Here is a 23,084-nt window from a genome sequence, read left to right as displayed (position 1 = left end):
CAATCTACAACCTTCTCCAGTTTATAACGCTAATGAAAAAGGATTATATTGGCGAGCAATATTTATAAAAACCGTAGCTGTAAGAAATGAGATGAGTCTTCTCTTGTATCAATGTGTCTGGCAGCCTTAGACTGAAGCTGACTGTAATTGCACAAACAAAAAGTTTTTGCGCTTTTAACAACATGAAAGCGCAGGATCTCCCAGTTCACTATTGTAACCAGCAAGCTGCCTGGATAACTTGTGTCCACAAAAAGATCATTTCTGAAGTAAAATCTTATTAGAAGAAGGAAAAGTGGCCACAAAAGGCGCTTCTTCTTCTCGGTAATGCTGGTTCTCTAGAAGATCTAATAATAGAAATTTCTTAGTTTTTTTGTTTTTCGTGCAAATATTAGATCAATCCTTCAATCCAGGTGTCAGGGTGCAGTTTTTACAGAGGCAAATGCGTAGAGTGTAGTGAAAGATAAAAGACTTTCAAAAGAGCTTCTGACAAAATAATAGAGGAATATGAAAGCATTATGGAATATAATGATAAAGAAACCGCCATAGATGAAATACGCACATTAGTGCGCAACGCCAATGAGTTTGAAGAACATGATGAAACCTAGGTTGAGACGTGGGCAGAGTGTTACAAAGATGAGCCAGGATATCAGCCGCTTTCTTAACAACGATATTGTCGAACTAGTTTTAAATAAGCACGGTAGGTTGATTGAACGGTATTAATTAAAAGAGTAGCTAACCAAGAGGCTGATTAAACTGCCAATGTTCTACTAGACTATTTTTTTCGGCTAAAGAACAAGTTCCCAAGTAGTCAAATTTCTGGATAGACTTAAATTTGTACACCATGCATGTGAAATACATTCAAAAATCAAATATATCTACAAAATCTAACAAATCATGAAATATTAATCGCGAATAAATAATAAAAAGAGTAAAAATAAGACATTAAGGAATAATGATCAGCGATCTCCACATTAAACTTACATTCCTAATACCATCCTGATTTAAAATTAATATTCCTTATTCTATTTTATTTTCCATGGAATGGTTTCAAACTGAAATACATTATTGAAGAAAATGAATTTTGGTAATTATATACCTACTTTTTCTTAAGCTCTTCGACTAACATGTTAAAAATACGTTTATTTAACAAATACATCATCAAAATCTCCAAATTAGTAATATCATCACCAGCTCCCTGACTAAAGTTATCATTTAAAAGTTGTGGGATGAAATTGTGGAACTTATCAGAAAATGGTTAATCTGCTATTTTTTACGACTGCCTCAACATCAATCATAATCTGAGAATCAATCTGTTTCGAAGATAATCATTTGTTCTGAAATAAAAAATAGTAGAACTTCGTAAAAAAGCTACTGGAGGTTTCGCAGATTTTGAAAATATACATTTATGCCGAGACTAAATAAACAGTCTGATTCTGAGATTGTGATAGTTTTTTGATAAATATTTTCAAGATTTCTCCTCATTCACAAAGAAAAAATCGCGTATACGTGTATATTTTTACATATCCAACAGAAACTATACAATTATTAAATTTACATTTTGTGTTGCTTTCAAAATATTGTACAATTTTACGTATCTATAATTGGTGCCGAGATTTTTAGGTCTCGGCTGAACTATTACATAGTAATCACAAAACAACATCCATCTATAAGAAAATATTTTACACCTGATAGAATTAGAGAAGACGAGAATATATTTTTATAACTATTTAAAAAGTTAGTGATTGATTAATTCATAACTCCTGTCAGATGTTATTGTTTATTACGTAGAGACCAATAAGCGTTAACTCGTAGAATAATTTGTAAAACACTTCCTATTTATGATTAAATTATTAATAATAGTCCAAATATTTACCAATACCAATAAAACTCCTAGTTTTAGTTATCTTGCAGAAAATGACCGTGAGGTCAGTGTAAAAAGTTTAAAGACCTTTTTGTTTCTTATTATTCGCAAAGTTATAGGAAAATTGTTAATTTTAGAAAAAATGTATTCTAGTCCTTCGTCATACAATCTTATACAAACAAGAAGAATTTTGTTTTTAACCAACTGGTGTATATAATCTTCTAATCAAAATCCACAAACTGGAAACCGCAACTATCTATTAAGTGAAAAGAAAAACAAGTAAGCAGATCATACCACTGAAAGCTACGAAGAGACTCGAGAAATAAGAAGAAGGAAGCCACAGTAGTCTTTCTTCTATTTATTGTTATGTACGTACATAAAAATAAATGATAACATAGTCAACCGTATGAGTTGTGGTGGCCGTAGCTAAGTAGCTATGGTTACCAGAGCACTGATACCAGAAATTTTTCAATATTTAATTTAACTGAACTGCCATAGTGTTTCGGAGTGCACGTAAAGCTATCGGTCCGGGCTACATACGTGATAGTTGTTATGTTAAGAGCACTTGCGATTTCGGTGACATCTTTAAAACTAGACTAGGTCATAAGGTTAGTGGAAGATGTAGAATTCGCCAAAAGTACTACCAGTGTAAAACAGGCGGCTTCCAGACAAAAAATAACATATATATATATATATATATATATATATATATATATATATATATATATATATATATATATATATATATATATTCGTGAGACACGTTTTGTACCTCCTTAAACTTAATCAATCAGCTACTTCTTGTAAACGATAACAGTTTTAAAAAGGAGGCTACAGAAATGTTATGATAAAGTTGTTCTACATTTTCTAAAACCAAAACTGCATAAAACGTTTTAGTTAAGATTCCTAATGTCGACAGAAGATGCTTAGTTTCCAAAAATATTTCGTGATTCAGTTCAATGTCAAATAAACAAAACGTGAGTAAACAGTCGAAAAACCTCTTGCGCGATCCTGCAGATTCAGCAGAAATGATGTATTATAGATTTAGTGTTTAAAAACAACTTGTGGTTTTACGATATTACATGTATTATTACTGTTAGTAGTAGAGCTATTACTGTTAGAGTAGAGAAGATCGAGAAGCCTTCGCAATGGTGATCGCCAACGTCGGATATTTGTGATATAGCACGCGAAGAAGAAGAAGAAGAAGAAGAAGAAGAAGAAGAAGAAGAAGAAGTAGTAGAGCTTAGAACGAAAAAGTACAATCTTTATTTTTCGAAGTGCAACATGAAAAATCGGTTGATTAGCCGGGTGAAGGCCCAAGACCACATGGCGATCCTGCCGTGTGGCATATTCCAAAATTAGATTTCTATTTTTTATGTTATTCTTTACAGCCTCCACAAACGAGCACACCAAAATCCTCCGGAAGGTCCTTCTTTTTGAATATATTGTCACAAAAAATGTAAATGTTTACTAAATACAGTAAAATGTAATAGTAAATGGCATTTAGGTACTTAGGTCACAATAAATATTAAAATAAATATTACGTTGGCTCTCTAATACACTATTTGTTTAATTTTAAATAACCGATCTTGATACAGTTGATATCGGTCAACTTAAGTATGGGATTTGTCATAATTATGTTAGACAGATGCCGAGTTGTACCATTATTTTGGCAGCTGACGTCTTTAGTATGGACTTTCCGCAATAAGTATTGCGATCACGGGCATAATTCGGTATCTCTTTCCAATATCTTAGGTCTGAAAAGTTTAAAGTACTCTTTAAGATAAGTAAAAACGATATTAAACTGATCACCACTGGAACAAACACACTAACTTAAACAACCATGATCATACCAATAAGTACAAAGATGGATAATGATTGGAAGTAGATATATATACATACACCGGTATTTAGGCGCCTCGCCCTTCTGGTAGGGATCTATGGAGGAGTATCACTGAGCCGCAAGCCCTTATCTCTTGCCGTACTGCTCCACCATAGGCCGATCAGACACCAGCATATTCTAGTCTAAGCCGCAGATTCATTTAGAATTTTAAACTGCTGCGTTAGCCTTTTTGTTATCTGTAAACCGAGCTGGGGATCGAACCACTGAACCACTAGCAGTGAAGCGAGTGAGAACCGGCCGCCCAGCCCGCTTGGCTATCTGACCGACCAAAGATGGATAATACAGAGCAAAAAAGACAATGGAGACCCCCCCTGTTTTTTTGTTTTCTCTTTAAAGTTAGTAATGACATAGCATTAACTTCACATCTGCTGTGGTCTATGGTGAAAACAGACCAAATGATTTGGATGTGGGGATATAGGATGTGTCTCAAACGGGCCACCTTACTACTGATAAAGAAAGCTATCGCGCACGCTCATAAAGAGAATTACAGCGTGTAAAGTAAATTTTGTAAACGTAAGAATGCAGTAACAGCTGTATCATTCTTTAAAGTTGCTAGACGAAGTAAGAAACAATCCCAGCTAGTGGAAACTCATCCAGTATATATCGTACTAGTAAGTAGGTTATTAATGAGGTAAGGAAGTACTTATCAATACCTTAATTGACCAACCAAGTAGATGGGAAGTACAGAAAAACCCCCTTAATACAATGGTGGAACAGCGTGAATAGACGACTTGGAGCAGCGTAGAAACCACGTTATTTAGTCGATAATATGTTAAAGAAGTTGCCAAGTTGCTTTCATAGGTTTCTACCAGCATTCAGTCTCCCAGGCAGGGACTGGCCATGCATTTCCAGCATCTCGTGGGATAATACTCGGAACAAATAAAAAAACACGGAGGAGGAAAAACGCAGCGATATGTAGAGAACTGCTGAGAAATTATCAAGAAAACAGAGAGGAAAATGTAAGTGCCGTTAAAGCAAGGCCTCGATGGTTGAAACTAAAATCTATTTAGCACATACAAAGATCTTTCAGGTAGTAGTAGAGAAAGGTCTATAAGATCAAGCGTCCTTTTTGAAATCTACAATCTATAAATAAGTACATAACATTCTTCCTCGTGATACGAATGAACTTTTAATATTACTTTCCAACAAAAGTGAGTTTTTTTAAGTTATGTTAAAAAGGATTATTTAGAAACTCACAGAAAGTTCTAAAAATTTATAAATTGAAACCAAGTCAACGGAGAAAAATTAAATAAAAATTTTGTTTGTTTGTTTATTATAGGTAATTTCTCTTCTGCCGGAATTTAAAAGATCCAATTCGTGTGTAAGTAATCATAGCCCCAACATTTATTCAACCTGGTTTCTGTAAATATCTGGACTATTTTTAATATCAGTATAAATTAAATCATAGTGGGTAATAAACATTTAGTTGTAATATATATTACAGGAGAAATCAATTAGTCATTCCTTAATTGGTAGTGAATGTAATACTAAAAAGATAAGGTCCCGCATTTTGATCTTACTTTAGTTCTCGCGATGCAACCTCATTAGCTACAAGACGTTATGCAATTAACCAATTAGCAGGATTAATTATGATTAAATAATGTATTAATGGCTTTTAAAATGGATGATTTCTAGTCGGTTTGGATGTTATTAGGAATGACATTTTTGGATAGTAGATACGAATTTACAGGAAATGATTTGGAAAGTAAAAAATAACGTGGAGTGGCACATAAATCTAAAAAATGGTTAACATTTACATCAAAATTGAATAATATTTTTTTCTTTTTAGAACGAAGACAAACGAATTAATGTTTTAGAGAAAAAAGTATGGATAAATTCATATTACAAACCGAATAATTCAAGAGGTTCAGAAAAAAGGGAAAAAGACGATTAAAATTGCTGGGAAAGAATAGATGCTAATATAAATAAGAAAGTGCTGCATCTGATAATGTTTATACGAAAGCATAGTTTATAATGTGTAGTTTCTATAAATGTTATTAAACATAGACCTGAGTTAAAATGGTTAAGGCTTCGATACACCAAATGAAGACAAAATAAAACACATTGATGTCATTCATAAGCAGGTAGCAAGACTTAAAATGGCAACAAGAAGCACGTGATAATATGAAGTGAGTGTTTGCTTTCAAGGGTTTCAGATACATAAACCAAAAAAGTTATTATGCATATACACTGCAATGGAAAAACCTAAAAGGTGTTTAAGAAATGGAAACACAAGAAAAAGTGTCTTAGTGAAATATATTTAAAGAATAAAGCTTAAGTGTCAGAGTTGAAAGGCTTTTTAGAGCGCCAAACACAGTAAAGCCAACTTATCAGTTCAAAAGAAGGCAATCGCTGCATGAAATCACATTGAATATGTACATAATATATAATGGCACAGACAAGTGTCACAGAAGACAAAGATAATATAGACATAAATGAGATAAGACCAAGTTCTAAACAGACGAAACTTTTCCGAATAACATCAAAAACCCATTCATCGCGAATACATTAATACTTCAATTACCAATGTCAAACTGTTTACTAGTAAGGTTGTAGAAAAGTAAAATCAAAACGCAAAAGTTGTCATCCTACAGGAGATTATTTTATATTTCTTCTACCCTGACACCAAATTACGTATAAGAGTATTGAGAGTAATGCTTACTCGGCCAGAATTTTATGTCATTGGATATCTATTTCTTTTTAAAAAATATATTCGATCTGTCATGGAGATTAGCAAAGCTGGTATAGAACTATAAGGCTAAATAGATCTTTAAATTTGCTGATAACATGCTTGACATAATGAGTATAGCACACCAAAATTAATAACATAATTAATTTTTTATTTCTATTCGTTTATAAGAATATTCAGTGGAATAGAATGCAAAACACTGTGGAATACAAGCCATCTCTTTTCAAAAATAATACTGAGAATGCAGTTTGTATTGAATCCTATTAACGGACCAATAAAGCCAGACTTTACCACATATGAAGTAAAACGAAGAGCATGGACTTTCAGTAGCAACAATTATATTAAAGTAAAAAGAGAAATCAAACGATTTCTATCTGGCGAAACCGAATTCAAATTTTTACCACTGTGCTTTCTAAAACTTGCAAAGCAAACAGCTTGATAAATTACTCGGCAAGGGAATCTAAAATTGCATTCGACATGCCGTTCATCATGATCAAAATTCGTAGTGAATTCAGTTTCTGGTATTCCAAACGGAGTAAACTAATAAAACATAATGACGGTATTGGATTTTTGTTTACTTTACTCCGTTTGGAGTACCAGAAACTGAATTCACTACGAATTTTGACCATGATGAACGGCATGTGGAATGCAATTTTAGATTCCCTTGCCGAGTAATTTCTCATGCTGTTTACTTTGCAAGTTTTAGAAAGCACAGTGGTAAAAATTTTAATTCCGTTTCGCCAGGCAGAAATCGTTTGATTTCTCTTTTTGGTTTTAAATGGCGTAGTTACGTCCATATATAGTTATTTTGATAACTATTGTCTAGGACGGGAATGATTTTTGTTTTGGTTCAGAGCAGTGGCTATACCGTTCTGAGGAGACCTAAAGAGGTCGAAATACGTATAAGCGGCTTGTCGCTGCCCTGTATCGAAACAAAAATCTAATACCGTCAATATATTATATTAAAGTATTTTATAGTAATTCCAATGATAACCAGGTAAATTATTCCCACGAAACACGATGCATAATGTCATGCAGTGAAGAGTGACTTATGCACACTCTTATGTGACTGCACAGTAAAAGTATTTGAATCATTATGCGCATTTACCCCTACGGAATGTTGGCATACCACAGGTCTAGTCTAGCTGTGTCTCACCATCCCTTAACCGTCTTACTTAGGATTCATTTTTGTCACATGTCTACGTTTTCTCTACACTTTTTTAAGCTTTATTTTTTTAAGCCTATTTCAATTGCTCCAGTACTATAGTTCTAACATCCCGTCAGTATACTTCTTCAGCGACATCATGTTGCCCAACTGTGTTAACTTTCTTTACTTAATATAGTGCTTGAGCACAAATATTATAATCATAAAGTTAATAAAACCTGGCTACATAAAGACCAATTTATTTCTGAGCCCAATTAAGGGGACCTGGTTAAGTTCCAGCAGTCACCGTGATCTTGACTCAATTTCCTAAAAAATCTAAAAATTTTTGTTGAGAAACATTTATGATCTTCCGTTTTATTGAGTTATGTTAGGAGTGCTAGTCCATAATAAATCATTATTCTATATCCTACAACTGGCCTATTTATGAAAATATGTAGTACGGAAATATTAGGTCAGTATTTACATTCACTAAAAGATCACTCGTCCAAAATTGTTATAGATCTATACCAGTTTTATAACTCTCCTTCATTTGCGGCAGAAATATAGCTTAAAAAGCTTGGCACAATAGCAAAATAAACAAATAATTTAACAAATAACAAATAAATATTGCAACCCATAAATATATTTCATCCTGTACTTTCCTAATTCTTTAGAAACCACTTTTAACACGTTAAGCGCCATTAAGTATAATGCGAATATCGTACATCATTTTGTTCTTTGGGTGCAGCGACATACATGTTACATCGCATTTCGGGCAAAAGTCTGTTTTGTAATACAACATAGTGTGTATGCCGCAAAGCTATACTTTGTTTTTGCAAGTATAATGAAGGTTTGAGAACCAGAAACTTATGTTGGGCCAATACATTTTTACTTTTTTTTTATAATTCTTTTAAAGCAAATTCATGTATTATTTTATAAAATTTCTTACAAAAAATATAAAGCTCATACCGCATAATCAGGCTATTAATATTATCTTCGACTTCAATACTTTCATTATCAGTACTGGCTCTATACAACAGTGTACTCCTGTAGTCTGCAATAATGTTTTCTATCACTAGATCCAAAATGTTATCCATGTGTCTATCGCAGCTACATGGTTAAATTGGCCGTTCGTTTAAACAGCTAGCCCTTTGATTGAATAACGCCATTCAATCACACGACTAGTTATTTTGTCGATTTTTTATGTAATTAAAAAGTTCAACGAAAAGCCGCCATATCATTGACGTAATTTGTTTCTTGACCACCGCGCCGCTAGTAGCACCAGTTAACTGGTTGAAAAATAGTCGTTTGATTGAAACGACGAGATTTAACCGAATGACTAGCTATTAAGTCGAATCTTATGATAACATTCAAAAGCGATTCAACACATTGTTTACAATATGGTGGCAACCACTGTTGTTTTTTTTAACGGTAGTGAGTTAAAATGATAAAAAAGGAATCAAAATAGAATCCTAGTGCTTTTAGAAATCAGAGATAATGGAGTTGGTTTACGAGCAATTTAACTGAGCTCAAATTTAAAGAAAACTTTAAAGATAAACTGATTGATCATGAAAATTTCCATCAAGTAATAATGTTCATGTAGAAATTATACTGACTGAACCTAGTTCCTCAAATGTAGGTGACAATTACTCTACAAATTTTGATACTAATAACATTGACGAATAATTTAGTCAGTTAAAGAGGACCGAGTACATTGAACCAATTTGGGTTACATGTCAGAATCCTACCACTAGCGGCCATAGCTGTAAGTCTTGCAATAATCCTGTTCATGTCACATGTAGATTGTCTGTAGTAGGAAAGGAAGGTTCTGGTTTAGCAGTATTATGTTTTAGATGCCAAACGGAAGAAAACATACTATTTCAGAGAAATGAGGCCCACAAAAGTTTAAAACGTGCAGCTGAAAAAGTGGTTGAGAACACAGCAAAAAACTGACACTTCTTATTTGCACTAGTGTCCTGATAAGTGTACCGAAAATGGATCGTGGACCCTTGGACACCAAAAATATCAAAGGAAAAATTGTGGATTTTAGAAATGGAGTTTATAGAATCGGCACAAAAACAGAAACTATTAAAAATTGGTTTGTGCGACAAGAATTGCACTCGTCAACGGAAAGATATGAACGGAAAGTTTGGGGGCAAGGTTTTCAAAAATGCTCGTATAAACAGCACAAAAATAATGCCATACCATGAGATATGCTTGCTTTAAGAAAAAAGTTCTTTGTGTAACATGAAAATTATTAATAACCTCATCTGTGAAGTAAATACCATCATTTTATAAGTAAGACATCATAACGCGTTGTTTAATCCAATGGAAGGGCTAGATGTGCAACTAAATGACTATTTCAATTAGCTGTTTGATTACACGACTGATCGTCGTCTAGCTGACCTATTAAACGTTATCCTCGTGGTCATCGGCTAATCGACATTCAGACATGTGAATGAATGGCGTTGTTTAATCAAAGGGCTAGCTGTTTTATCGAACGGGTAATTTAACCATCTGGTTGCGATGTGTCTTCTATTATAACGTTGTTCTATTATCTATAACGTTTGACTGATAAATTCTCAAATACTTTGAAAATCTACCGCAGAATAAAAAATCAGACTTTTTGCACATCTTCGTAAGTGGTCATAAAGTTCAGCTCTTATATTGGACAACTGTACAATATCTACTACAATTCGCTCAAGTATAATGCATAAACATCAAATAACAATTTGTAGATTCAACACGATAGGCCGACTTGCAAAATACACGACACAACTTATGTGTCTCGGATTCTATATGTTGTAGAATGCACATTTGTTTTATCAGGCTGCTTGACATCATAACGTACACCTCAAAAAAATTATAAAGACAAGGAAAAAAATGAGTGTTTAAAAATATCTGCCATAAATGTTAAACTAATGTCAGAAAGAATCGAATTCGACAATAATATCAAATATGGCGAAATTTTGGCCCATTTTCAGATTCTATAGTGGCGTTTAACGTGTTAAACAACACCTGTAGATAATGGAAACTTCACTACTATAGCAGTTAATACGTCTCTTACTAATTATGATCGGCGTTGTTAAAGCAACGTGGCAATTAAGTAGATAATTAGTTTTATGTCAAATATGTTGAATGTTACTGCAAATGTAATTAGATTTAAATGAGACAATATGCCTGGACATTAAATCATCCGTAAATTATGGTTTAGGTAAGAAAAATAGTTACGTCACAAGGACAGCTCGGTGACGTAACTATCACTACATATGTACTAATGTGTAGAGGTGCTAAAGAAAATTAATACAAATATTTATTATGTTCAAATTTAATATTAGTCATATTATTTTGACATACTTAATTCACAGTTTAACCTTGATGAAAACTGAGCAATTCTTCTATATTCTATCCAATTTTAGCTACATTATTATCATTTGGCTTCTCTCGGCTATATCACCCATCTGATCTGGTACTTTTCTAATAAGTACTCATTTACTTATTAGAAAAATTACAAAATAGCAGTGTAATGAAGATCAGAAGTAAAAAAAAAGGTTACATGTTTAATATTTGTATTAATTTTCTACGGATTTAAATTTGATTTGCCTTTTAATCAATAATAATATTAACTTCCAACAAAATCGCACATTTCTAATTATGTACTAATTGTGAAGCCACATGTTTTTGTTATTGTATTTTTTTTATTCGAATTCTAAAGATTATTTTTAAAACTCAGTACAGGACAACTGAAGCTACCCATTGGTAAACAAATAGACGAAACTAACATTTACAAATGCAGTATAATAAAAACAAAAGAGCAATATTTAATCACAACAACGGTACGTAAAATAACGTCAAGTTTAGATCAGAAAACTGATCGTAATAAAAAAAGAAAAAAACTCAATATAAACGGAATATAGTTACTTTTTTAAGTATAAAAATATTAACGTGAACACACTACCCCTATATACAACGAATTAAAAACACAACGAAGCTCAAAAAAACTGCTGATAGAATCAGCGCTACACTTTTTCACGGAAAAGTTCGAATAAGTGAACGCAACAACTCAAACGGACAACAGCAGCAAAAAGTCAGTTTGTTGGTCAAATTTTAAATCACTTATTACATTTTTCCACAAATCGGTTGCTTAAAGATCTCACTGGAGATACTAATGTTTTTAAAACTTAAACGTTAAAATTTTGTCTAGTCGATGTATGTTCTCACATTCTGTTTTAATGTTATGAAGTCGGTTGTCCAATGTAAACATTTTAGCAAATCTTCATTCATGAGTTCTTAATAGCCGTCAAATTGATGGAATATATCGAAAATAATCTAACTGTAAACATTAATATGGATTGCAGCCTTTGGCGAATGTTTAAATAATGAGTGCGGTAAAATTTTTATTTTACTTTGTTAAGGCAGACTCGACATTGCTTGTTATTTTATATTACTGTAATATAATGACAAGATATTACACAAATTAAACGTGATATGTATGCACCATACTCAAATATGAATCATATTTTTATCTCTTTCATATGCCACACATTATAATTTTCCGAAGAGAACAAAAAAAACTAGTGAAAAGTTATATATTTTATGGAAAATTTGTAAATTGGAAATTGACATTGACAACTGAGACCTTTAAAATTTTTCCCTTAGCACAGAAATTACCAGTACATTATATTTCCGGAAAATGGACTCAATAAAGCAATAAAACCATTTTCTTTTTAATATTACATAATTTAAAACACTATAACGGAATAAAAAGGGGGGATAAAATTAAAAAGTACAATCTAGAACGAACAAAAAATATGAAACATATGAAACATATTTATATTAATAATACCAATAAAAAAGAAACTGAAAAACTTCTTGATATAAGGAAAAACATGTAATGGGGAATGGTTTGACCAATGATATTTATTAAAGCAATACAAATTCTAACTAAGGAAATATAGTAAGTACAATATTTATTGCAACGATGGAGTATTGCAGAAGATAACGGTTTTAAACTGTTGATTAAAAAAGTTTTCCATCAATTTGTTTCTTTTATTTTTAACTCTTGTATTTTTTATAATATTTGTTAGATTAAGTTGGACCAACATCATGAAAATATTATTAGTAATAAGAGAAAAAAAGCAAAAATAGTGAACATGAAGCATCTTCTTCTAAAATAACTCGGAAATTGTATTTCTTTCTCTAAATACTTTATAAATAAATTTTTATAGTTTATTTGTAGAAAACAGCATTTGATGCTTTCCAATGAAATTAATTTAAGCGAGATTTGTGGAATAACAAAGGAAATAAGTGATTTCTATAAAGTGACCAGCACTAAAATAATATCGCAACTAATGATACAATCTCGAAAAAACCGCTTTCCAGAAGTCCGATTTTTCATCGACATAATCACTTTGATCTACGTATATATATAACACAAAGTCAAAAAAACCTATCACCATTAAAAACTCCTTTATGTCGGAACCTTCGACACTGCTTTGAGGAGATCCGAGCTACCCGATTTTTCTATGTTCATTTTCATCGGATCGTGGTGGTGCTGGTGGATGTTCTGATCCATCTTTTGTTGCTTCTCTTGCTGTTGTTGTTTGTGTCTTTCTTGTTCTTCGCGTTCTCTTCTCGCTTGTTCGTTGATTTCTTTGACGGCTCTCAGTTCCTTTTTAAGTTTCATCCTTCTGTTCTGGAACCAGATCTTTATCTGTCGCTCCGTTAGGCACAGAGCATGGGCGATTTCGATGCGTCGCCTTCTGGTTAGGTAGTGATTGAAATGAAATTCTTTTTCTAATTCTAGGGTCTGGAAGCGGGTGTATGTCTGTCGGCCTCGTCGTCTTGGACAACCATTAGGACCTATAACAACAAAAAGAAAACACATTAGCAAGAATCATAACACATGATGTTTAGTCAAAAATAATACACGTTTGTACATTTTGGTAAGAGTAGACTTGGTGAATTAATTTGCACAATTTGTTTTCTGATATTTTAAGTCTTTTGGAAAAGCCTTTTACGTATATTATTGTTATATTTATGACGTAATTATATTGCGTAAGGTACCCCGTTATTTTAAATCTTTTTAATTTCTTTAGTTAAATTTAGCATTTACAAAAATATTGAGTAATCAATGTTTATGGTACAAAGATCTTACGACCAAGTTCTAGAGATTAACGTTTCTCACTTTAACCAATAAGAAGAATTAATACGTTAAAATCGTTTCTATATAAAAATAAAACTAGAACAAAAGGCACGAAGAAACTATTTTTTAAATATTGAATCTACCAATAAAAAAATTGGTTATGACCGATAAGTAAAGCCAACAGATTAGCCTGTTTTCCATTTTTTAGTTTTTCTGTTTTGCGAGGCATGCCATTACATTTTGCTTTAATTTTTCACTCACATTATCATTTTCCATTTGTTTTAAACGTTTCTACTTTTGGCATTCCTTTCCCGATGTAGCTGTAGCTTCCTCCGTGGTTGGTATTAGTTGTTGCCCTGGAAACCACCAGGGTCTTCTAACTCTAATGTCAAAAATTAGTCGCATTGCTCCTGTAGTGATCCTTTCCCAAGTTAACATGCTCCTTTTCTAACTTAGCTACTGAAAACGACCAATAGTCAGAAATACGTTATACCGTTGCCTTCCATCAATACACCTATTTTGGTTTTCTGTTTTGAGGGACATGCCATAACATTTTACTTTTATTATTTACTCGCATTATCCTTTTCCTTTTGCTTTAAACGTTTTAACGTTTGGCCTTCCTTTCCCCAGGTAGCCGCAGCTTCTTCTGTGTATAGTGTTAGTTGTTGGCCTGGAAACGATCAGGGTCTTCTAACTCTAATGCCAAAAATTGCTCGTATTGCTCCGGTAGTGATCCTTTCCCAAGTTAACATGCTGCTTTTCTAACTTGGCTACATCGTACTGAAGACAACCAATAGTCAGAAACATGTATATACATTTAAATGCTGAAACGATGGTACAAGCAACTTCTGATTCAACAGAAATCCCACCTTCAACTGTATACAAAATATTTCAAATTGAACTCTGTCATCGCAAGAAGCTATGTAACGCTAATGTAATGAAATACCTACAATAGAACTAATCAGAAAGATCAAAAAATGGAAAATACTTCAATTACTTAAATACTTAACGTAAATGAAACATTTTTAACTAAAAATTAGTTATTTTAATAATTGTTCTATTTTAACATAGCTCTGAAGATGATTTTGTAAGACAAAACCGCCCAGCTAGGAGTTAAATTGTTTATACACTTCAAAAATACTTTCCTTTTTCCATTTTTTAATTTGTCATGTGTACAAAAACATATCAGTCTTTTCATTTATTTAATAAGAATGAAATTAAAAACAACTGATCGCAATATCAACTGTTGCGATAAAACTCTTCTTTGAGTAAGGTACAAATAATTAAAAAAACTGGGAAAAGACGACATTGTTAGATGAGAGAAAGAGTGGCATAGCTTCTGTTATGACCATATAAAAAGAATGAACTGGACTAAATTGGTACAAGGAGTTTTCGATGACAATCACGGTAACCTTTGTTTATTAGAAAGATAGTTCAAAAGATAAAGATATTGTGTGAAGATGAACGCTTGCAACAAAACAATGGACACATATTTCTAATAAATAGAGAAGAAAAAAAAACCATAAATATAATTTTTTATAAATACATTTAAAATTTATTCAATTCTCTTACAATAAATTAAAAATGGGTAAAAACGCTACCGATTCACCCTGTAGTTTGTAATTCGAAAAAAGCATTAACACAAAGCTCAAAAATGCATTATTCCTTCTGCTTTTCGTACAACTGATAAAACTTTCACAATTTCCAGTTTCGAGAAAGTCTATTATCTTGTTTAGTAAACCCTTTGGATATATCTGCAAGGTAATAAAAACTTTACTCAATGGTACTTTCTTTTTTATGACTAGAAGGGATGCTGTAAAAGCCCTTTTTAAATAGTTCGAAAAAAAACTAAAAGAATAAGGCGAAATCGGAAAAAGTAGACTACTTTCACTCGGAAGGGGTTCTGTAAGCGACTACAAAATTTCTAGTTTGAGTTTGAATAAGGCAGTAAATTTTATTATGCCGGTTTAAATGATGCAGAAGGGAATATTGTTCAACTGCATTTAGGTAAAGAACGGGTTTTATTTTGGGTGAACACTCCTGTAATAAGGTGTTACACAAACAAGAACTTTATTTAAGTAAACATACTTTCAACACATTAAAAATGAGCATAAGCCGTAAAATAGTTATAAAATAATATATATTTCACTAAAAATTTCCTTCAAAAGTATATATTAGGGAACTAATTGATTTGTTACAGTTTTTTAACTTCTTGTAAAACAATGTCGTTTTATACTATTATTTTGTATTCACCTCAAACTTGTGTAAAATTTAACATTATCATATTAGGAGAAAAATAAATTAAATATTGTGTTTATATGGGAGTAAGCCACACTTGATTGTAGTAAAAATTATATTTTTGGCTAGCTAAAATTCGACGTTTTGACTTCTACTAGGGAAATCGTTTTCTAAAGATTATTTAAGAATTTTGTTGAAATTAACGTATAACCTTCAAAGTTGAGGTTAACTGTTTTGGCACTTGGGCTCGGTGTAAAACGCAGCCACCATATGTGGTCCTATGAACTTCAAAATTCTGATAGTTATATATGTTTCTGCATTATTTGTATGTGCTTCACACCTTCAACTTCAGTGTGTGATTTGAGTATACACTGTCCTCAACGCTGTGTACCGAAAAACATACAAAAAGATACACATGGCTCGTTGAGTTTGTTCTGTTGTGTCTTCAAAAGCTTCTTAAGTTTTTATATGTAGAGAATAATGTTATTGCCTGAGCCAATTTCCTGGCATAACTGGGTTTGGCCTTTAGATATTGTAATATTGTTTTTATTTAAATTCTAGAATGTGTCATAAAAATTATGTTTATCCCGAAAAAAAAGATATACGAAAAGTATATAAAACTAAAAAAAATTTATTTGATATTTAGTCAGTTAGTTAAATAATAATGTCACACACAGAACATTTGGTGTTTACTTGAGGTGCTCTCTTAATTTTTTCGTCAACATATGTTACTCCTTTCCTTCCGTATTTATTGTAACACTCCCAACAACGCCCCCTGATTTTCTTACCATCTTGAACATTTGTTACTAGATCATGGACTTCTCGTTTTATGGTTTCAGATGGGTCAGCAATAGTGACGTTTTGTGTACAACACTTTGCAAGCATTTAAGTTATAACCTTCTTACGAAATTCCGTTATAATGAGCTTCATACGGATAGTGTTCTCATTATGGTTAACCACCCATGTAGTCGCAATTGATCGGAATTATCTGCCAACAAAAGATATTGCGTTGCATACAAGTTGTTCTGTTCCATTAACTTCGTTATAATGTCAGGAGTCACAAATAATACAAAATAATCTATGAGGTCGGCATCTACTAGAATTCCAGCATAAATTTCTTTTATACTGGTCCACGATACTGTAACTTCAATAGCCGGAGAATCATTGTGAGTGGGCATGTGCCAAGACATAATTTGTATCTTTTGTTTTATCCATCCAGTTTCTGAATATATATGATTATCTTCATCATGCTGTTGAGCATTTTGGCCATCCAGGTTAGGTTCTGGTGAAGAATGATGTCGCTTTCTGGAAGCTGATGACTGATTCTATTGATGATTGAAGATGATGTGTCTCAGAGTTTTTTAATCCGCTATTGTTGATATATTCTTGTTGTTGACTTCTTTAGTATTGGCAACCAAAGCCTGCTACATTCTGCTGATGTGTTTGATACACATTGTTCTTTTTTGAGTAGGATGAGAGCTGCTTCTTTGATTTTTTCCTTTTTCATGTCGTGTGTTTCTTTCATGATTATTGATGCATTTTTCCACCGTACTCTGTGTTTATTGTCTCAGGTATATTTGCATATCCGTTATCTGTTGAGGTCCCTGTTTTGTTGCTCGATTATCCGGACACTTAGTAGTCTTGCGGTTTCTATCACATACAAATTGATGCATTCATATGATATGTTGTTTATAGATGCAGTTGTTCGATCTCTCTTGTATGTTGTTAGACTTGGTTTGGACAGGATAGATCTGATTGTATTGGTTGTTTTAAATGTTCTGTTGTACTTATGTCCTATCCTTTTTAGTTTATCTAATAAGCCCTTTACAAATGGTATTGATGTCATCCTTGAGTCCCCTCTTCTCAGTAATTCTGGATTGCTAAGGGTATTTTGTTGTTTTTTTTTTCTATCTTGTGAAATTCCTTATTAATAAAAGACAATGCGTAATCATTTCTTGTTAAAATCTTTGTTAGCAACGATTCTGGTCTATGAGGCCAAATGAAGAACACATCAACCATCCATATATCTATCCTATAATATATCCACCATACTGTTGGCTACCTGTCTAAAGGATGGCCAATCCGAAATTTTACTTATTGTTCATTATTTAATTGAAAATAAATATTGTCTGTGTTAGTAGCTCCATCATAGTTGATACATTCAGTTTGGTTTTTGTTATTTTTAAAGTTTTCTCCAATGGTACGTTGATGAAAAGGCTGGTGATATCAAAACTGACTAGCATATTGTTATAATTGTAATCTATTTCTGCTAGTTTTTGCAAATTTTTAATACATATTATGTCGTTGTATTGTGAGCTAAAGATTGTATTATGGAGTAACTTAGGTAGTATGCTGCAAGTAGAACCCCAAGCTTCTGCAAATTGGTTTGAGAGGTACATTTTTTTTGTGAATTTTTGGGACGTATAGGTGTGGTGTCCTACTGTAGTGTAGTATTAATTCTTCTTTGGTAGTCTGTCAAGTGTTCCTTAATTTGCAACTTTTAGTGTCCACCCTTTAACTCCATATATTAGTTTGGAATATTTTTAAAGTATTTCACCAAATTGTAATTTAATTGTAGATCTACTGAAATATCGAGTAAGAGGCTTCGCATTGTTAAGAAGATTGTTGCAGCCATTTTAATACTGATCCAGCTGCTTAAGTGTTGCAGCTTAGAGACTTTGGTTATCTCTGAACCGTATACATTTATGTGCACTTGTTGATTCGGCTTCCGGTTTATCACTAATATCTCGTTTTTGCGGTAATGATTTTAAGGCCCAATACATTCTTCACCAGATATCTTGTCAAGCAGGCGCTATAGTTTTTCAGGACTCTCTGTAAGTATAACTCAGTCATCGGCATATCTTAAGCTATTTATTAATTTACCATTCACTTTTATGCCATCTTCCGAGCCTTTAAGTATCTTTTGCAATACAATATCAGAGTATGTTAGATAGCATAGGGTTGAGCACGCAGCCCTGTCTGATTCTACGTTTAATAATTGGAATAGCTGTTATTGGTGTTTTTTAAAACTTTATTATCGGTACTGACGATCGGATTAGCCAAGCGGGCTGGGCGGCTGGCTTCTCCTTCGCTTCAATGCGAGAGATGTCAGTTCGATCCCCAGCTCGGTGTGCAGAAAACAAAAAGGCTAACGCAGCAGTTTAAAATTCTAAAATGAATCTGCGGCTTAGTCTAGAATATGCTGGTATCTGATCGGCCTATGGTGGAGCAGTACGGCAAGAGATAAGGGCTTGCGGCTAGGTGATACTCCTCCATAGATCCCTACCGGAAGGGCGTCGAACGCCTAAATACCGGGTATATATATATATATATATATATATATATATATATATATATATATATATATATATATATATATATATATATATATATATTATCGGTACTGTCTACCTGGCATGGGTAATGAATTATTTGTAGGTCTTGGGAGTATAATCCTTTTCTTTCTAGAATTTTTAATAGCGTACTAATGTTTGACACAGTCAAATTCTTTAGTGTAATCTAAGAAACATAGATATACATACTTCTCTACACTAATCTCGACACTGTTGCAGCAGAAATAACAGCGCTAACAAAGCATCTCTGGTTCCCAATCCTTCTTGAAAGCCTATTTGTAGTTCGCTAAGATCGCATTTTCTGCTTACTTGACTCATTAGGCTGATATTAAATAGTTTGTCTAAGATTTCTAGGTTTTCTTCGTTTATGAGTATCAGAAATTTTGGATATATTATGTCGTCTGGTCCAGCCGCTTTACCTTTTTTAATTTTCTCAGAACCTTCTCTATTTCTGAGGTCATTATACTTAGCCCTATTAATGTCTGGATGTTAGTTACGAAAAGGAGTACCTCCGTTGTTAAAACTATTAGAAATAAAGTTTGTCCATAGTTATTTTTCATATCTTGTGTGTCGTGTATGTATTTTTTTTTGCCCTAAGCTACCTTTTATCTTCAAGATGCTCGAAGACGAATTTCACTACTCATGTAATAACAGACAAGATTTTGAAATATCAAGAAAGGTTTCAATAATTTTCGTTAAAAATAGTTATAATAAATACATCGATAAAGTGTTTTAATTTAATTAAAGCTCTAAATCTTCATCTGGTCCACTTTATGTATCCAAAATATTATTTCTGAACTCACTCACATTTTTAGTTACATTTTCCTTAGGAATAAAAAGTTTCCTTGTATAATATTTATACTTAACAGCATTTCCGAATTTGCAGGAATTTAATAAAGAAATAAAAAGATAGATGTGTGGAAACAAATGAGAAAACATAAAAAGCACACCCTTATATCAGATACTCTCATCCTTATCCTGACACTACACGTTTCCCTGACACTGATTTATTCCTATGTGAGGGCAACTGCGGGAGGTCTTGTCTGTAACATTACACCAAAATTGTAAATGTAGAAAAAAGAGGTATGGGGCAGATTTCCGTGCAGAGGCGTAGGCGAAATGTGATAAAAGTAAATAATATGTTTTTGGTCAAAAATTAACATGATTTAGTATAATACTCTGAAGCTAATTTGTATCAAGAAATATCTTCCAAACCGTCATCTGTGTATGCTAGTAGTAATTTTGGTCCATTTACTGTCAGTAGGTCTGTTTTAAGTTGTGTTGCTCTTACTACTTTCTCCAGGATGATATTAAAGAGGAGAGGTGACAGAGCATATCCTTGTTTCAGGCCACTGCTTATTTCGAAAGATTCTGGGTGTTTGTTACCTATCCGTACTCTGGACCTACAGCTATTCACACATAACTAACTTTTTCAAGCAGCTGTCTTAAGAGTAAAGATCTGATATATGGTCGATCTATGATTTCTGAAGCTGGCTTGGTATTCCCCCATGAAATTTTCTACAAACGGTGTCAGCCTACTTAATAGGATATTCGATAAGATTTTATATGACGTATTAAGTAGGGAGATATAAGCCTCTATAATTAGAGCACCTGGTTTTGTCTCCCTTTTTATGGATGGGGATTATTACACTTTCGTGCCATTTTGTTGGTATTTTCTCTTCGCTTCATATAAATGTTATTAGTTTGTGTATTTGTCTATATAGAGTTTCTCCTCCGTACTTAAGGAATTCAGCCAGTATATTCTCAGAGCCCGGAGCTTTTTCGTTCTTCAATTTGTTAATGTTTCATCTATTTTGGGGTCCTCTACCGGTAGGTCCACCCCAAAATATATACTTTCTTTATCTTTATATAGTAGCCCGTAAATTTGTTTGGGTTAAGGGACATGCCGGTATTACTGGCAATGAAGAAGCAGATATGGCAGCCAAAAGTGCTTGTAGCACTCGGATAGAAGCAACGATTAAAAGTAATGATGTTTTGCCAATAATAAAGAAAGATGCCAGGAATAAACGGGAAACTTTATATATAAGTATAACTAATGCTCATTACAGTAACTATTATTCAATTCATCGCGGGTCCAGTTAATATATCATGTTTAATTGTCTCATTCAAGAAATTAGTGTATGGTCTCTTAATTGAATTTCTCAGGAATACAAAAATAAATATTTAGCTTAAATAGTTTAAAAATTTTTGAGATAATCACTAAAATAAAATTGATACGTAGAAGTACGTATCAATACGTACTATCTAAAAGCGGGTATATTACAACACATTTAATTTTAAGTCAGTAATATGTGATTAGTATGACATGTGGCTAACGAACATAGTTCGAAGCCAAACCTCTCCACACACATATTAGCCCGTACATGAATTTTATATGCATAATCAATGAATGGCTAGCTAATGATTCTTTCTAACCCAACCTTACCTTGATTCTTCTGATTTGCCAAAAATTTTAATAGGCGCAAACTTTTGGTTTCTTCGTATATTACCCTTGGTACTTTATAAATTTTTGCAACTTAGCATGTTAATTCATTTTCCGCTTTTCTGGAACAGGGTATTTCTATTCACAGATAATTAAAATTTATTGTCTGTTCTATTACTTTTCCTTTAATTTTCAATTAACATCACATCGATATCTAAAAAGTGGTCATATATTATTTTGTTTTTTCAGTTGCCATATTGCGTATTTTTTTTGTATTAAAACTATGTAAGTGGTTTTGAAAATCGTCTTCACCCTTTATTATCAGGACAGCATCATTTGCATAACATAATGTTTTTACATGAAAATTCCGAGGTCAACGTGGTCCTGGTAGAAGAACATCCTAGCTGAAAATCTAAGGCAATTGTAGAGAAAATATTATTTAGAGCTACTGTTAATGAGGACGCGGTAGCGAATATGATAGAAAACATGATATCCAACCATCGATAACGATCATGGAAGTAGAAGTGTTTTAGAAGAAATGTTGTCTTAGGACTTTTTGTCGAAAAATAAATATTGTACCTTGTTAAAGGTTATTAGGTTCTTAGCGTTTTAAGTATTATATTTTCAAGTTATTTGATTGCTTTTGTATACTTTCTTTGAAATATATGTCATTGTTATGTATTACCATATAACAAAACAAAATATTTTTTTAAATTTTTAATTCGAGAACCATTTGCAAAGGGGAAATTGAAACGTTAAAATAAACATATTTTCAACTGAACTTGTAGATAATTCCCATTAAAGATAAAATAAATAACATTAAAATGCCATACGAAAATAGCTTCCGAACAATATGTCACATTTATCTTAACAATTCAAAAAATTAAGTTATATGTAGTATATTTCGGTTTAAATCCTTTTGTCGCCTCCGCCTATGGCGCCGTGTTCTTGTGCAAGTCCCTTCAGACCTAAGGGCGCAGTTGGGGTTAACATCTCGTTATGTAAAGTGTCTGTTTACAGGAATAACTTACGCACATTCGACTCGGCCATAATTCTCACGGAATGGCGGCTGTAGACAAAATGATGATGGCAAATGCCTCCCCAACAACCATTCCAGAGGTCATTTCTAATCTTCTAATAGTTATTCCGTAATTTATTAAATTAGGCGGCCTTCTAGCACACAAAGATCTCGGTAGGTGTATGGTAAGAAGGGCGACAGAGACAGTTTTTCTAGTATTTTTTTTTGTAGGATGAGTTTACGCCCATTTGGGAATTTAACAACAATAGATGTTAATATATGATGGTTTC

The 23,084-nt window shown here is 32.8% G+C and overlaps 1 protein-coding gene and 2 long non-coding RNA genes across 5 annotated transcripts in view; 1 reads left to right on the top strand and 2 right to left on the bottom strand.

Moving 5' to 3' along the window:
* The window catches only part of LOC140434367 (uncharacterized), a 1,119,986-nt gene that overhangs the window by 801,339 nt on the left and 295,563 nt on the right, over window positions 1-23,084 (bottom strand). The window lies entirely within an intron of this gene.
* The window catches only part of LOC140434368 (uncharacterized), a 237,591-nt gene that overhangs the window by 161,445 nt on the left and 53,062 nt on the right, over window positions 1-23,084 (top strand). The gene's annotated exons all lie outside the window — the stretch shown is intronic.
* Window positions 12,660-23,084, bottom strand: part of abd-A (abdominal A) — a 228,070-nt gene continuing 217,645 nt past the window's right edge. For both annotated transcript variants that reach the window (XM_072522553.1, XM_072522554.1), the window contains exon 3: window positions 12,660-13,459. In XM_072522553.1, the coding sequence (XP_072378654.1) occupies window positions 13,068-13,459 (392 nt within the window). In that variant the 3' untranslated portion in view covers window positions 12,660-13,067. The remainder of the gene's footprint in view (window positions 13,460-23,084) is intronic.

This window comes from Diabrotica undecimpunctata, chromosome 2, assembly GCF_040954645.1.
Source record: "Diabrotica undecimpunctata isolate CICGRU chromosome 2, icDiaUnde3, whole genome shotgun sequence".
NCBI lineage: Eukaryota > Metazoa > Arthropoda > Insecta > Coleoptera > Chrysomelidae > Diabrotica > Diabrotica undecimpunctata.
The sequence above is the reverse complement of the archived record's forward strand: the minus strand, read 5'-3'. Positions and strand labels throughout refer to the sequence as shown.